This window comes from Schistocerca americana, chromosome 1 (genome assembly GCF_021461395.2).
Source record: "Schistocerca americana isolate TAMUIC-IGC-003095 chromosome 1, iqSchAmer2.1, whole genome shotgun sequence".
In the NCBI taxonomy this organism is placed as follows: domain Eukaryota; kingdom Metazoa; phylum Arthropoda; class Insecta; order Orthoptera; family Acrididae; genus Schistocerca; species Schistocerca americana.
The window spans coordinates 212,843,603-212,861,717 of record NC_060119.1 but is presented as its reverse complement, the minus strand read 5'-3'; the positions used below and the strand labels follow the sequence as shown (position 1 = coordinate 212,861,717).

The 18,115-nt window shown below is 40.6% G+C and overlaps 1 protein-coding gene across 1 annotated transcript in view; it reads right to left on the bottom strand.

Moving 5' to 3' along the window:
• The window catches only part of LOC124621526 (kinesin-like protein KIF23), a 143,144-nt gene that overhangs the window by 28,514 nt on the left and 96,515 nt on the right, over positions 1-18,115 (bottom strand). The window contains exons 13-14 of the mRNA XM_047147147.1: positions 13,700-13,882; positions 11,943-12,206 (exon numbers count right to left, since the gene is read on the bottom strand). Of these exons, the coding sequence (XP_047003103.1) occupies positions 11,943-12,206; positions 13,700-13,882 (447 nt within the window). The remainder of the gene's footprint in view (positions 1-11,942; positions 12,207-13,699; positions 13,883-18,115) is intronic.

Genomic DNA, 18,115 nt, shown 5'->3' with positions numbered 1-18,115 from the left:
TGGGAACAAAAATGTTAGTGCATATTTTAATGTATTTTTCACTTCATCGTGCAAGAATTATAGTTTGATAGTGCATGAAAGCATGCGTATTTTGGGATTTTATAGAGCATGGAAGTCTCATCTTTATTTATAGGCCAATTATTTATTTGTTCATTAACTGCGTACACAGCTTTCTGTACTGCAGCTGTGTTGCCCCTTTGAAATGTTTGGCTGTGTCTGCAAATATCATGATTCAGTGAGCATCTGCTTTCAGGCTCAAGTCACCGATAAACAGGAGGAATGGCAGAGGTCCAAGTATTGAGTCCCGAGGCACATAATGCTTGTCTATTTTACTACCAGATGAAATTTCAGTTATTGAATTGAGATGCTTGTCAGTTTGCATCATACTGAGTTTCTTAGAAATGATGCAATAATTTTTGTTTGGCAGTCCTCCTATAACCACACTGTTCTAATTTTTATCAGCAATGATCGACGATCTACTGGGTGAAAAACCTTTGACAGATCAAGAAATGTGACAGATTGAGACTAGCATTCAGAAATAGGATTCAAATCGACAATCATCTATCCTGATTTAAGTTTTCAGTGATTTTGCAAGACCACTTGAGGTGCATGTCAGCATGTTTCTGTAAAAAAGGTCTTTTCTAAACTTGTCCCAGATGAGCTTATCTGTTTTTAACAATCTTAAGAATGTGTTCAATTCCCCCCCGAAGCCTCCAATTTAGACTACTTTACTCATACTTCGTAGTACAGGATGTATGAACTGACAAAAATAAAATTCCCCGATTTCCCCCACATTTACCAGTCAAAAACAAATATTTTGGAAAGCTCTCTGATGTGCGGCAATATACCACAGCTTATTTTCATATTGCAAAAATATATACACAAATTCCACCAATTATAGCACTGTAGCCTTCAGAGCTCTGAAATAGAGATTGCGTTGCATGTGGGGAAGCACAAGTCATGTCACGTGTTCTCACCAGCCAATGATGCCAGATATTCAGAGCATAAGACACATTATGTAGTCAGCCAATAGCAACATCAACATTATGTGCACAACCACACAAAGGGGAAAAGTTAATGGTTTAAATTAATATAAGTACAGTATAGCTACACAAAAATCTAAACTTTCATGTATAATATTCAACATCAACAATTTTTTGCTGTTTTATCTTTGAGGGTGTGGTTCGGCAGGAACCACAGAGTGCTTTGGAAACTAAACTGCTGCATTTGGCGTAATTTGTATTTCTACTTTCATACTACGCAAACATGCAGTTCAAATTCTGATGTGCATCAAAGATCTTTCCAAAAGTAACCGGAAGTATAAAATCTGTAACATTCCAATGAGCCACTTTCGAACAACACAATTTATGTAATTTTTATTTCATGACCATGGCTGCAGCGATTTAGGAGAATCTTTATGAAGTAAAGTTTATGCTTAGCTGCAGCTCGTGTCCTGTTTTCTTGAAGAGCAATGCAACAACTTTTGCAATGTTTTCATTCAAAACTTCAAATATACTATACAATATTTGAACACGCACTGACATAAGGCTGCAAGCACTCACCGCAAGTTCTACGTATCTTTCTGAGCATTCTGCCTGACTGGGACTGGAGTGGCAATGAAGGATGGGACAGAATAGGAGCAGTCACCACGGTGCTAGCTGTTCACTACAAAGGTGAACCAGTGACTGGATTAAGGGGAAGGAGAGACCGCTGTGAGGTGAGGTGAGGTGAGGTGAGGGAGACAGCAATCGGTCACATGAAAGATGAGCCATTGCTTTCAACAGCTAACATCATTACATGCCTGCTCAAAATCCCAATACGGTGAAATGCCATAATCATTCAGCTGCTGTTAACGTGACTTAAATACAAATAAAACAATTGACTTACACACCAAATACCAAAAACATCGTGACAGTATTTAGAGGAAAATACTAGCTAGCAGGGGGAAGCACAAAACATTAACAATAAGTAAGGTGGTCAACAATTAAGAAGAAACGTTTGGAACAAGAGTCTTGAAAAACGTGATTTTTGGATCGAATAGTTTGTTCTTGAAATTTTTTTTTGGTGGGGTTTAAGGGTGCTCAACTACTGAGGTCATTAGTGCCCAGTCACAGTTGTTAGAGCACATGGAATCTAATAAAACTCAAGGGGAGGGGGGGGACACCAGAAAGTCCTGACAAAGATGCAGATAAAATAAGTAAAAAAGTTAGATGTCTTTGGACAAGCCAGTCAAAGTTATAAAACGCAGAACACGAGCAGCTGCTCGAGCGCCATCAGCTAAAATATCCGGTAAAGTAGATGGCAGGGACAGGACAACACGAGATTGACTAAAGCGGGGACACGACAATAAAACATGGCACACTGTTAATGCCTGACCACAAGGGCACTGCGGGGCTCGGTCACCAGAGAGCAGGTAGCGGTGGCTAAACCGGCAATGCCCAATCCGCAACCTGGTCAGAAGGACCTCTTCTTGCCGAGATGGTCGGGAGGAGGTTGTCCAAGCAGTTGGGAGCGGTTTTACTGCCCGGAGATTGTTTCCTAGGAGGGATGACCAAGCATCCCACCACAACGACACAAGCCTCTTACAAACAACCCCACGAACGTCAGATGACGGGACACAATGGGAGGCTGGCCGAGGCAGGAGGACTGCAGCCTTGGCTGCAGCATCTGCAGCCTCATTCCCAGGCACTCCTACATGTCCGGGAACCCACAGAAAGCTGACAGGAGAACCATTATCAGCGAAAGAATGGAGGGACTGCTGGATCCGTTGAACCAAGGGATGGACCGGATAGGGAGCTCCAAGGCTCTGAAGAGCACTGAGTGAGTCAGAGCAGAGTACATACGATGAATGGCGGTGGCGACGGGCATACTGAACGGCCTGATGGAGAGCAAAAAGCTCGGCCGTAAAACTGGAACATTGGTCGAGGAGCCGGTATTTAAAGGTGGCGGCCCCGACGACAAAGGCACAGCCGACACCGTCGTCAGTTTTGGAGCCATCGGTGTAAATAAAGGTGTGACCGGCAAATCGAGCACGAAGTTCGACAAACCATGAGCAATACACTGCAGCCGGAGTACCCTCCTTCGAGAGTGAGCAGAGGTCGAGATAAATATGAACTGGAGCCTGGAGCCAAGGTGGTGTCGGGCTCTCGCCCTCTCTGAAGGTGGTAGGGAGGGCAAAATCCAATTGTCGAAGCAGGCGACTGAAGCGGACTCCGGGGGGCAGCAGGGCAGACACATACAACCCGTACTGACGGCCGAGAGAATCGGCGAAGAAGGACTGATAAGAGGGCTGGTCGGGCATAGACAACAGCCGGCAGGCATACTGACACAGCAGTACGTCGCGCCGGTAGGTCAATGGTAATTCGGCAGCTTCAGCATAAAGACTCTCGACAGGACTAGTGTAGAAGGCTCCGGTTGCAAGACGTAACCCCCGATGGTGGATGGAGTTGAGACGGCGTAAGAGGGATGGCCGAGCAGACGAGTAGATGAAGCTCCCATAATCCAGCTTCGATCGGACTATGGACTGATACAAGCGAAGCAGGACAGTGCAATCCGCTCCCCAAGATGAACCACTAAGAACTCTGAGGACATTAAGGGAACGTGTACAACGGGCCGCCAAATAAGAGACGTGCGGAGACCAACAAAGTTTCCTGTCCAACGTGAGCCCTAGAAACTTAGTTGTTTCCACGAATGGGAGAACAACGGGGCCGAGATGTAAGGATGGCGGAAGGAACGCTTTATATCGCCAAAAGTTGATACAAACCGTCTTCTCATCAGAGAACCGGAAGCCATTTGCCACGCTCCATGAGTATAGGCTGTCTAGACAACGCTGAAGGCAGCGCTCCAGGAGGCATGTTCTCTGGGCACTGCAGTAAATCGCGAAGTCATCGACAAAGAGAGAGCCTGAGACATTAGGTGGAATGCAATCCATAATTGGATTGATCGCGATGGCAAAAAGGGCTACGCTCAAGACGGAGCCCTGGGGCACTCCGTTCTCCTGGAGGAAGACGTCGGACAATACGGAACCCACACGTACCCTAAACTTTCGATCCGTTAAAAAGGAATCAATAAAAAGGGGCAGACGACCACGTAGGCCCCACCTGTGCATAGTGCGGAGGATACCTCCTCTCCAACAGGTATCATAAGCCTTCTCCAAATCGAAGAACACGGCTACCGTTTGGCGCCTTCGCAAAAAGTTGTTCATGATGAATGTCGGCAAGGTCACAAGGTGGTCAACAGCGGAGCGGCGGCGATGAAAGCCGTATTGGACATTGGTAAGTAGCCGTCGAGATTCAAGAATCCAGACTAACCGAGCATGAACCACGCGCTCCATCACCTTACAGACACAGCTTGTAAGAGAAATGGGGTGGTAACTAGAAGGAAGGTGTCTATCCTTCCCGGGTTTGGGTATAGGAACAATGACGGCGTCACGCCAACGCATGGGGACCTGACCTTCGGTCCAGACGCGATTGTAGGTACGAAGAAGGAAGCTTTTGCCCGCTGGAGAAAGGTGTGTCAGCATCTGAACGTGAATGGCATCTGGCCCCGGAGCAGAGGACTGGGACAGTGCAAGCGCACGTTCGAGTTCCCGCATAGTAAAGGGGGCATTATAAGTTTCCAGATTCAGCGAGTGGAAGGAAGGTCGCCGAGCCTCTTCTGCCTCTTTCCTGGGAAGGAAGGCAGGGTGGTATTTGGCGGAGCTTGAAACCTCCTCGAAAAACTGGCCGGAGACAGCCACAGGATCAACGAGGACCTCATTAGTTCTTGAAATGATCTTTGACTACCGTGGAGCTAGCACCGGTTTGTTTCTGGGCTCTACCTTCACAATAAATATTTGCAGATACGGAAGCAGTTACTAGAGCACACACTGCAACATCTATGTTCTCCAACCATCAGATCATGCAAAACCTCAAGGGCAATCGTTCCTATTCCATGATCCAAATACACAGAGCTATTCTGGCACATAAATTCTTAAATAGGTTTTGCAAGGTATGTAAAATCTGAATTCAAGGTGTATACGGGGATAAGGAAAAAAAAAATTCCCGGATATTCCGTTTAAAAAATATGCTTTTTCCCGGGCCAAAATACACTTTTTCCGTGCTAAGTGACAGTACGTTTTCCCGTATATTTTCCCTCAGAACTGTAAAACTTATCAATCCTTTGAATGGTCAGTGTTTTATACAATCGCGTAGAACTTCCCAAGGGGGGGGGGGGGGGGGGGGGGGGGCAGGCAGAAAAGGCTTAGGAGTGACTTTTAATTTTAAAAAAGGAGAGAGAAGTTTTTCGAAAGACCTTTGATTTGCAGTAACATATACGCTGCATATTTTCGTATTATGAAAGCATAAATTCGAATTGCACCAAGCACAGTGTGTTAGTTTTCAGAGCATTGAAACCGAGGTTGCGATGTCCTTTTGTAAGCGAGTCATGTCTCAAGCCACGAGATCTCGCCAGCCTATGACAGCATCTATTCAGAGCTTAGGACACGTGTTATAGTCAGCCAATAGCGAGATCACTGGTTACATAGCGCAAACACACAAGAGGAAAAGGTAACGGTTTACATTAATTTAAACAGTACCGTATATCTACAAGAAAAGCTAAGCTTTCAGATATAATATTGGTCTCTAAGATTAACACGCTACAACAGAAGCTAAGCTTTCACATGTAATATTGATCTTTTTTTGCATGTGTTATGCTTTATGATACGTCACACAAATGTGCCAGTAAATTTAAAATTATGACGTAAATGTCTCGGCTCGAAATTCTTGTTAAGTGGCTGGTTCTCAAACTGTTCAGTTTCGTACGCTCTGTGATTTAGATATCCATCCCACTTTCTCACACGTAACATATTTCATCTTGCGTAAAAAGAAATTTACTTTAGAAGTAATGCTTTTCTAACCACCGTTCGCAGTACTATCCGGAAGCTGTTAAAAATAGGTTTGATTTACCAGTTGCCGGAGAGTGCCAGAAAACAGGCATTATTGTGCGTGTGCAACTGCAACATGGTGTAGGAAGCCCGCATGTTCGTGTGCATAAAGCACTAAGAGAGCTTACATTACACCATAAAAGAAACAGGGCATCAGAGGATACTCCAAAGAGCATTAGAATTTCGTAAACCATACTAAAATGCATAATTCAGCTTGGAAGTGCAAATTGGCTTTTTCCAGATTCACAATGAAGTAGGTCCCATCTGATATTAAGCTTTTCAGTGTGGTTTTTTGGGATGTAAATTTTCTTGGAGTACCAGTACTCTACGATCTCATTTTTGGTTCTTTATTATGGCATAATGCCATACATGGCAGAAGATGATAACATGCACTTGAAATTCAGAGAACAGTTGGAACTAGCCAATACTGTAGAATGAAACACTTCGTTTCAAATAAAATGATTGCCTCAGCGGAAAGATTAATAAACCCAAATTTCTTTAGCAAACTTGCAAAAATAACTTCATTGTTCTGCAAGGTGATTAATGCTTGACTGCTACTAACTTGGAAATAAAATAAAATCAGAAAACTGAAATTAATAACATATTTTTGCCCTCCATAATTATGTGAATGTATTTTAATTCACTTGATAGCTTCCGGCCACAGAAATCCGTTTTCTTTTCATTTGAAATGGGAGCTGTACACGAAGAGAAGCAGCGAAATCACTTAACGTAAACACGGGTCACGTGGAGACTAACCCCCTCCCCACTGCAACTCAGACAACTCTGTGTAAGCGCGAATCTGGCAGCTAGGGCGCACGAGCAAAATTTTTCTCATTTGCATCTGGCTGCTTGCTACTACCGATACAGCTAACAGCCAAACTTCAAGTAGCGGGAAGCGGGAGAAGGTACTGCTTATACGCGAGTCAAATGCGCATGCGCAACAGACCGCTGGCAACTAGTCAAACGAACCTAATGTGAACAGTTGTGACGTCATGCTCCTAACAAGCAGTTTATTGTTACGAAGAATTACAGTCTGCGCCCTATGGCCCTTGACATATTTTTGCTATTTGCAGACGCTTGTGTGCGCACGGTGTTTTGTTATTGTAAATTGCACATTTCCTTTGCTACTAGTTTTATTTTTTTCCCTCTCGTTTATATTTTATTGCTGCAGTATCATTCTCCAGTAGCAGGACACAATAACATTCTTTGCTAGAGATCAATTCTGCAGTCAAAATTACAAAAATTTAACTGAAAGCTAAAACAATGAAAAATTCCCAGAATTCCGAAAAATTTCCAGGTTTTTCCCGGTTTTCTCCCGGATGAAAAAATTCCCGGGTTTTTCCCGGATTTCCCGGGTCGTATACACCCTGGAATTATCATTCAGAGCGTTCCTTTACTGTGGACTTGACTAGGTAGAAAAATTCAGAGAGGGGGCTTGCAAGTACATCAAAGAATAGCAAGGAAACATAATGTGAACACAATAATACCTGAAGAACATTTGTTATGTTTTTAGGTGCATACGGATACATAAAAAGCGACATGATCAATATACCGGATGTGAAGTTATGCCATATTTTAGACTGTGGGTAAATCATTTCTCTACAGGTAAATCAACATGTACGCCGGTATACAATCTAGGCATTAAACTGAAATCGGTATATGTACAACAAAATGTCTAACAAGTCCTAACACACTTTGGAAATTTTACATATGGTACACTGCCTCAAATGTGAAGTAATTGGGAGGCAATGACATTTGTAACCACCAGACTTCATAACTTAAAAACGGTGGAGGGGAGAAGAGAGCAAGTGACAAGTAGCAACTGAGACAGAAAGAGAGAGAGAGAGAGAGAGAGAGAGAGAGAGAGAGAGAGAGAGAGGAGGAGGAGGAGGAGGAGGAGAAGCCTCATGGCGAGGAGCGAGCTAGAACGAAAGGGTGGCAAAGGGATATGCCGCCCAGCCTGCAGAACTTTGGTAACTTTGGTCAGAGAGAGCGGTGGCCTTAATAACTTTTGTCTTTATAACTGAGGTGCTCCACAGTATGTGTAAAATTAGCTAGAAACCCGCAGTAGATTACTGGAGTAAAACTGGTTGGTAAGTTTTATCACTGATAGTTTCTTAAAGGGCCAAATGACACAGTGCTACTAATAATTTCGTAACTTATGCTGATTGTTGCTTGGCAGAGAGAATTGTTAAACCTGCCTCACTCGCTTTTCAAATCATCCAGCTTGTCAGTTGTCAATCAATGTGCTGGGCTCACCTGATGAGTTCAATTCTGCTCACATGTGGAGCAAAGTTTTATTAATTGACAAGGTAGGTATCACTCATTTGTGTCATATTTCATCATGCGCAACAACGAGGCAGAACCTTATTTACATCTATGTTTTATCTCTCTCCAATAAAGGCTGCTCACCAATAATCACTGCGACAGCACCATGTCGATTTGCTTTCAAGACAATTGGCTTTCTGATCCAGCACTCAAGGACTGGTTGATGAAAGTACCCGCAGACCTTCATAGTGCTAAATGTGGATATGTCCAGAGACCCTCGTTAACATCCATGCTATGGGAAGATTGGCTCCTACAAGTTACATGACAAAATCCAAGAAACATGTCATGAAAGCAGTTGCGATGAGAAGCACAGCAAGTTTGTATGTCCACACAGGATAGACAATGACAACTTCAACCCAGCAGGTAAGATTTACTTCCATTACCACGTCTGTGGACTCGGCTGGACCACTAACAGCAACGTGGGTTGCTCGAATTGTTGCGCCCCCATGGAAGGACCTCACTGCAGCATAAAAACCCAGGGATGTTTAACTGAGAGGACTTGGTCGGATGACAATAAAGCATCAAACAACAAAGGCGGAAATACTGTGGTGTCTGGAGTGCATTATTTCACACAAGTCACTGCATAACTCTGTGAATGATGCGTTAATTTTCCCTACTATGTTCCCCAATAGTGAATTGGCCAAAAGCATGCATTTACAAAAGGACAAAATCGGTTCTACCGTGCAATACGGACTAGCTCCCTTTTTTTGAATCTGAAGTTAAAAGCTGACCTCGTAAATGGATTAAGGATTGTTGTTTGTTTTGATGAATCCTTGAACAAGGTGCGGAAAAGAATACAGATGGACATTTTAGTACAGTATTGGGACGACCTTAATGTCAACCTTGCTTTTGTAAGATAAGAAATTGATGAGGTAGACACCAATTTATTGGAAACTGGACCATGTGAGTTTCACATTGTTCATGGCACCTTCACGTCCACAATACATGAGAGACAATGGATGATAATTAAGTTTTTACTTGCTTTGAACAAACTTTGTAAGGATGTCCCTGCCAGAAGAGTTCCGCACACTTTGACAATGGAAACGGAACTGTTTCCCTTAAAGTTTTGTGCGATCTGTTGGTTGAAGAATGTGAAGTTGCTCAACGAGCTCTAGTAATGCTTCCATTTCTGCAAATATTTGTTTGTTGGTAAGACAAAAACAAACCAAAATGTGTTAGTTACAAGATAGTGGAAGATCACCTCAAGAACAAGCTACTCGGTCTGGAAGTTGCCTTTTTCTAGACTCTTGCTGGAGACTTAACACCTTTTATACAGAATTTCCAATCTGATTGGCTGCTAGCACCAATCCTCCATTCTTCTCTGACAGAGATAATGGTGTCAACAATGACGTGATTTGTTCAGCCGATGTAGATCTCACCGCCATTTAATTTGGACAAAGAATCTAATCTTATGGGTGTGAACCACGTTAAGATCGGGTTTAGCGTCAAAAATGAGTTTAGGAAGTGGAAGTCTCTCACAGCTCTTGAAATCACTACATTCCTGAATGAATGCAGAAAAGGAATGATTAAGTTCATGTCAAAGTTGATGGAGAAATCTTCCCTAGATTTCAGGTTGACAAAAGCTGTTACCTGCTTTGATCCCACCGCAGCATGCAGTGAGGCTGGTTCCAAATGATTTAAATCCTTTCTACATGTTTTGGTGGAAAGCATCTCGATGGAAAGTGGATGCGGATGTGCTGATAAAGCAGAAACACAGTATGCTTCTGTTGTAAAGAGGAACTACAAGACAAAAATTTGAAACATTCAACAAAAGGGAGCAACGGTTGGATGAAATGTCTCAAGAATCAGAATGCAATGTGCCACGAACTGCAGAAGGCAATAGAAACGCGCTCACTTTGTCGCACAGGCAAGCAGGTGTGGAGCAAGGATTTTCGGTCAACAAAGAGTGCCTCTTTGAGAATATGAGGAAAGAGTCTGTAGTGAGCAGTCAAGACCCACGGCAGAGTCCAAGAAGTGGCTATAACAAAGTCCCTTGTACACTCCAAGAGAAACGCACGAGATCAGTAGAGGAGTCCACGAAAAAGGATGATCTGACTAAAAGGAATATTGTTGAAACAGCAATCAGAGAGCTTAAAGAGAAGAAGGCAAAACTTCAGGGGACCATTCAGAAAACTCATACACAGCAAGAATCTATTATAGAAAGAACCAATGCTCTCGCAAAAAGCTCTAAGTGAGTTATCCTCTGAAGTCCTACAGTACTCACTCCCAAATTATTTTTTGTGCTGTCTAATAATAATTAAAACATTTCTTTAATAAAATGCTTTTATAACAAATGAATATAAAAGAGTTATTTATTTTAACCTGCTAACTCCCAAAGACATTTAAATATAAATTTTGAACAGTAACTTTTGTGATTCAACATTGACTGGTAAGTAAACCTAATTTAAGAAATTAATCAAGTATTAAAATAAAGCCCAGAGTCAAAATTTAGAAACATGAAAATCCGAAAAGATTTTTAAAATGGACAAAAAATTCTATGGAAAAAAATATCTTAATTATTCTAAAATGAGAGAAGGTACCTGAGGGTCTTTTAAAAACGACTAAACCACAAGTTTTTGTACTTAAATAGTAATAATAAACTCAGAAAAATTGAGGAATGAAAGAGCTAAAAGACATACTTGTCCTGATTGAAAGCAGATTTTAGAGCAGTGAATATAGTAGCTGCACCTTTAACACACATTTTCCCTTTTGTAAGCCACCTATCACTTAAAACTGGACTAATTTCATACAAGAGCAAGGTACGGACGTCTCACTACCTGTAACTTGACTGGGGCTGCCTTCTGTTGTCTTAACCCGGTAGTACACCACCAGTCAAATTACGGTGTAATGTGAACCAATGACTAATATGAAGGTATGGATCAAATCTCAATTTGTGTAGATGAGAGTATTAGCTGCAACTAAGTTGTTTTTCATTGATCGTGTTCGTGTGTGTGTGTGTGTGTGTGTGTGTGTGTGTGTGTGTGTGTGTGTAAATAGAAATTCTGTGATATAATCCACTTAAATTTGGCTGTATGCTAATAAAATTTCTGAAACTGATAACTCTTCACACTTTAAAACATAGGAAAGAAATAAAATTATGAATATTGGGGTTACACAATGATTAACTAGAAACCTTTTCCAAGTTTTCAGTCACACAAAATTACTCGCCCCTTCAAAATAAGTCAGCATTTCTTCCTATACACCTCAGAAAAGCATGTTAGTACAATGGTGAGCACAGCAGAAGGCAGCTGTATAAGGCATTCTATGCAAAGAGAGACAGAGAGTACTTTGTGATGGCCTCGGTGAACTTTCTCTCTATCCCACACTTCACGCTCCAGGTGTTCCCTAGCCTGATAATTGGTAATGCTGGGGTGAGAGTTGCATCAGGTCAGTGGTTCTGCTTCCAACTCTCCCTAGAAAAATTTATATGCTAAGAAAACTATCACAATCATTTCTTAATGTAATGCTTTTTGCATTTGCTTTATGCCACCCATGATCAACACAATAGTGAATGAGTACTTCCACAATATTTCAAGTAACCTGGAGACCAACACTAAATGTTTTATGTGCACCCCAAAAAGCACACTACAGGCAGACATGGCAGATTGGCTGGAGCATCGCACTGCTCCTTACTACTGTTTCACCCCACCACCTGCCTTCTGATGTACACACCATTAAAAACTGTACATACCTTGTACAATCTTGTTTCCACATCTCCACCAGAATCTTGCTCTTGAGTCATGAGACAATATTTATTAGTCATTGGATCAGTGATATCCTTAATATCAGTTAGCCTGGTTACAGATTTCCTCTTTTTCATATGGGGTTGAAGCACAGTTCCCAGAGGGGCTGGTATAGCAGGCCGATGGTCAAGCCACACTTCACCACACAGTCCACCAACAGATCGGGAACGGCGCCGTACTGGCGTCAGCCCACTACAGGTTGTACCAGTGCTCTGAAGAACAGATTATTCTTTGGTTTATGTGTAGTCATCAGAGAGTCAAAATAATGAGCAACTTACAGAATTTCATGCTTAAATATAACAATATGTACAAGAATGTGTACAAAAATCAAACCATTGTTCACTACATAAATAAAAATGGGAAGTGTCCACCTTGACTGAATGCTACCAAGCTGATACTCCAGTATTTCCATGCCCGTGTGATATGCTGATTAGTATTTCATCCTTATGCGAACTATTTTCAATACAGAAAAAAGTCATTCCTACATATGAAGAACTGTGCAAGTTAATGAAGGCTACTGGGCGTGTCGAACATTACTGGAATGTGGAGACTGCAACACAGCATTCCCAGGTGATGCCAACATGAAGCTTATCACTACCTTTTGGTCTTTGAGAAAGTAAAATCGCTGGTGTGAGGGGCCAGGGGAGCATCATGCAGACAGCTATCACAGGCAGTTGACCATAGTCCAAAGACTGGTGAGGAGCTGGACTGAGGACAACAGCTTGGCAAGAAAAGCAGGCACGGATCTTCCCAGAAGGACCATACCACAAGAAGATTGCAGGATTCTTGATCTGGCTCAGTTTACTAAATGGACGAAAACAGCAGAAATCCAAAGAGGTTACAGGAAGAGTGCCACCATGAACCATCGGGAACAGGTTATTGGAACCTAAGTTGTGATCTTGAATTGCCCCAAGTGTTTTACAACTGACGCCAACCACAAGTAACAGAATTGCAGTGCAGAGCCACAGTAGCTAGAATACTGACTGTGGTTTTGACAATGAGTCATTTCCGTCTGCAGTCATGGATAGATGCAAGTGTGTCTGTAGACTATCTGGTGAAAGGTCACACAGAGTATTTATTCTCAAAACTCTTACTTTAACTACTGGAACCATGGTACAGCGAGCACCAGGACTAATTTCGTAATTGCTGCAGTGGGTGAAAAGTCATCAGTATGTGCCAAGAATGATAAACCCTATGGACATACCCCTTATTAACAGGGTACTGAACGACGTATCCTGGTAGGTTAAAGCAAGATCCGCCACACAGTAGTGCACACCACAGATCCTTTGAGAACTGTATGGATTCCTAACTGGACTGGGCCGACCGGTCCCAATTTCTTTCCCATAGAACATGTCTTGGATGTGATAAGAAGTCGTATACTTTCTTATCATCCTCCAGCCACAAGATGAAATAAGACTACGTGTTTCATCCTCCAGATGACATTTGGAACATGTTTGCTCCCATGTCATAATGAATAGTAGAGTGTATTCGCAACCGTAGGTGCCACAATACGGACATCACTTCCGATAGGAGGGAAAGTTTTATCATTTAATATTTGTTATGTATGAACAGCTCCAAGAACTATGACAAAATCAAACTATTGCTTCTTAGCGATAAATGTTTCATTTCTGTTCATTTATGTTCACAAAGTTTTTAGTGTAGTGTGATATAAATAATATCTCCATTTAAGAATATTTTGATTTACCTTTAATTTGGAAGAATAAGGAGTCATGCTTGTTGTAGCAGATACAACATTATGGTCAGATTTAAAATTATTCAGGGATATATGACTATCCGAATTGGCTGAAAGTAGCTGAGGTGAAGGACGATCTTCAATAAGAATCTGCTTAACTTTTCTCAATTTTTCTTCTTTCTCCCTCATTTGATTCTGAAAGAGAATATTTTCCAGTAACATATTAAAAACTTAACTACAGTGGACTGGTTTTGCACAAAATGAAAATTTTTCATCAATTCATGACAACGCAACTATTGTTAATATTAGTTCAAGAGCAGAATACAGAAATTTTACGAGTATTAGAAATAATGATACACCTGAATACTAGACAAAACATTAATCTAATTCAGCAGTTTCTTATAAGACAACATGAAAATATGTCAGCATGATCTGCTTTCATCTCTGCAGTTTGATATCCTGCTGCTTTTCTTTCATAATATTTCCCTACAAAGAAATGTCAAACACTGAGTGTGCCAAAGATTAATAAGCAGTACACTTTGGGCTTGAATGGTCAGTGGTAGGTGCTGCTCAGGTTTCACAATAAATTTGATTAAAGTTAATGAAATAATTATGATGATTGTTGATGGAATTAGTACAGACACTGATTTCACAAGGACGGGGCAGGGCAGGGATGGAAACCAAATCTAAGACTAAAATTACTGATGTGCTGACCACTTCAATTAAAACCACTGACTTTACTGATATGGGGAAAAAAAGGAGAGGTTACATGCTGACTTGAATTTATCACTGGGGGCGGTGGGAGAAAAAACTGGCCACCATTTCCGTAACCAGCACGCCACACCTAATTTTTTAAATTGTAATCAACATATAAAACTGTAACAAAATTACATATAAGTAGTAAAGAGAACCAGGAAAGTCATTGCACTTTATTAAAATAACACGGACATGCTTCTATTCACCACAAATATATATGACACCAGAAAAAGCTTCAAAGTGCAGCTGTACAGTACTATTTTCTGAGTAATACAAACAAAATGTTTACAACTTTTAATATTTAAATGTAATGTGGAAGATTATCTAGCGTTCTTTACAAAATTAAATCATCATGTCTCCCCTTGTTGTTGATTCTTTGAAGAAAATGTTGTTATGACACTGCTTACACACTTATCACCTGTTTTCTATTCCTTTTGTATGTCTAGTTTTCTTCACCTCCTGTTCGCTAACTTTCTTAGCACTCTCCAACATTGCCCAGGCCACAATAGTTCCCACCAAGTCGTTTTTTCATTGCTTCTTTTAAGACACTAGTTTGCAACATCCAGTAATCTGATAGTTAAAAAACTGTCTTGATCACAAATTTCTTTTAATCGGAGTGACCGGTTTCAATCCTTATGAATCATCTTCAGACTCCAGAATGGCAGGTGGACTTCCACGGAGCAAGCTGCGCTGACCCACGACGCTGAACTGACTGCAATCCTTATGGATCATCTTCAGACTCCAAAACGGCAGGTGGACTTCCATGGAGCAAGCTGCGCCAACCCACGATGCTGCACTGACTGCAGTCAGTTCAGTGTCATGGGTCGGCACAGTTTGCTCCATGAAAGTCCACATGCCATTCTGGAGTCTGAAGATGACCCTCAAGGATTGAAACTGGTCACTATGATTAAAAGAAATTTGTGATGAAGACTGTTTTTTAATTATCATATTAATATAAGATCACTGATAATGTTTTCAAAAATTTTATCCAGTAATCTGTCAACAGTCAATCTTTTCTCCCTTTTTTCCTCTTTTATTTTCATTTTCTTTGGTGCTTGTTCACAGCAATCAACATTTACTTTTTCGTTTTCAAACTTACTCTTCATACTTGCTTACAAACATTTTTTCTTCGTTTCACTGTTCCTTCGCTTTTACTCGGACACTCTTTTTATCTTTACAGTACTGCTGATACACTACATCAGCTGTGCATGCTTATTGAAGAAGTTCTCGAGTGATAATTACAAAGTGAGCCTTCTCCCTAAACACATTCACCACAGCATATCTTACAGTCAAATGAGAATCTAATATTCTTTCATACACATTTGTGGTGTCGTCATTCAATGTGTTTGCTGACGATGAGAATCCCCTTTCTACACCCACACTGCCATGCAAAAGTACAAGTGCAGCCTTCACAATTTTCGCAAGAGCAAGGTATTCCTTTTCTCAAAAAACTGACTCCAGTAAACGTTCACTGGGTTCTTGCCACCATCTGATTTTACTTCTTCTAATACCAACAGTATCCATTTATCAACTAGTGCATATTCATTGTACTGAACTGGAAGAACTGCAACTAATTTCGCTGTATTTTTGTATGATCCTTCTTGCAGTCTCTATGCAGGATGCAAACATTGGAGATACCACAACACAAGATTATCCAACACAGCCTTTTCCAGACTACATGTACAAGCAGATACATAGTGCTTTCTAGCTTACAAGGAAATGTAGCATCATGTTTGTGCGCTTAGCTTCTTGAGATATTCATTTTTCTCTAGTGCCTAACACTGTTTTTCAAGCGCAAGTAATATTTACCACCAAATCTTTCCTGCGTAATGGAACAGCACTAATACAAAATCAGTTCACAAGTGTTCTGATGAGGTTTGTGAGCTCATTGTAGATTAGATGCATTAAAAAATCTCTTTTCTGAAAGAAACCGTGAATCTTGAATGTGTATGAGCTCTTGCACAAGCAAATATAATTTCTGCTTTGGTAGTTTTGTCTTTAAATAATTCAATGGTAATCTTGTATTTCAAAGAACATCAACTTGCTTTGTGCCAGGGCATGAACTGAAAAATGTATTTCTCAACAACTGACCACTGTTCTAAAAGTCACTCTGCACCTGATTCTAATGTCAGCCATCTGGATGACAGATGTTTCATAAAACAAGCTCTGAAGTTGGAAGGAACATGTGAAATATACCCAAGGAAGAAGGGAAACAAATTGTAAATCAGGTTTTTAGCTTTTTCAGATGGCATTGCCCATTTAGCTAGTAAATGGAAGAACACTGGGACAAAGCAAGCTGGGATATTTTAACTTCCCCCTTTGTTTTGCAATCTGCCTCCTTAAATTCATTTTTTTCCATTTTAACTAATTACCATTAACATCAATGAGTATAATATGTGTTTTCATAAAAGATAAAGGTTGGACCACAGTCTTAAAGAATATACCACCAGATCTAATTTTGTGCTTAGTTTTATGTATGTAATTGGTTTTCCAATTTATATTGACTATTCCCAGTTAGTATCTTTTGTTATAGGGTGAAATCAGTATTTGTTTTGTAGCTTAAATTCTATTGCTGACTTATAAACAAATATAAATTCTGTACTAATGATAAACATTTGGAGGAACAGCTAATAGTATTCTTAAAGGATCTATTTGGCTTTATTTGAAAACATGTTAGCAAAGCCAGCTTTTAATTCCAAGGTAACTACCAGTTTTGTCAAAAGTATTGTTTGCGTAGCTATATCTGTTAATTTCATCATTTAAACAAATAATATGGTTTAACCTTTGTAGTAGAAAAAAACTGTTAAAAAGATGGAATTTTTCAATGTTTTCTGTTAATTTAATGAGTTAGGTTTTAATTGTAATTTCTGTAAATTAAACATCAAACAATGTGTAGTTTCAGTACCTATTATTGTGAGGATATATAAGGGCCCGAAATTTGGTCCCGAGACAGTCAGTCCATGGCAAAGTTTCAGACAAGAAACCTGTGTTGCTTAGAACAACAGCAATGCACCAACTTAACTGTGAAATAAGTGTAACACAATTAGGCTGTGTTAAAACAATGACAGTGTCTGTTAAATACATACTGTATTATGCAGCAAGAATTGTGTGTTTAGGTTTTTACTTCTCATAGATGTTCAACAGTACACTAGCAGTATGTTGATGTTTGCTTGCAACCTTTAATGAGACTTATTAAAAGTTAAACAATAGTGCACTGGCCATATAACTGTGTAAGTAAAGAACCGTGAAACGCAAATGTGCACCTGTTGGCTACATAATTTAAAACAGTCAGTGTTGAACTTCCACCTCCCATTTTTCAGCCAGTGCAGCAATGCTGTACGTTGACATCGAGGACAATCAACGAAGAAATACAGCAGGCGAACGTCACAACACGTCAAGAATGGCAGAGATCTAGCATGAAACCACAGGAAAAATGAGTCTAAAAATCCTGTATCAGACAGAACATATGGAGAAGGGGAGAAATACTTAGAAGCAAAATATTGGAAAATTAAAAGGACATTTAAATCCAAGTGTTTAGGAGAATTGATTCAGTCCAATGGACTGGCTAAAGATGCTGTCAAAGGAAAAACCAGAAAATTAGACCTTGCTTACAGACTAGCACAGAGCAGGTACAGCAAACAGGCTATCCTACAAGGCCAAAAATCAGGAACT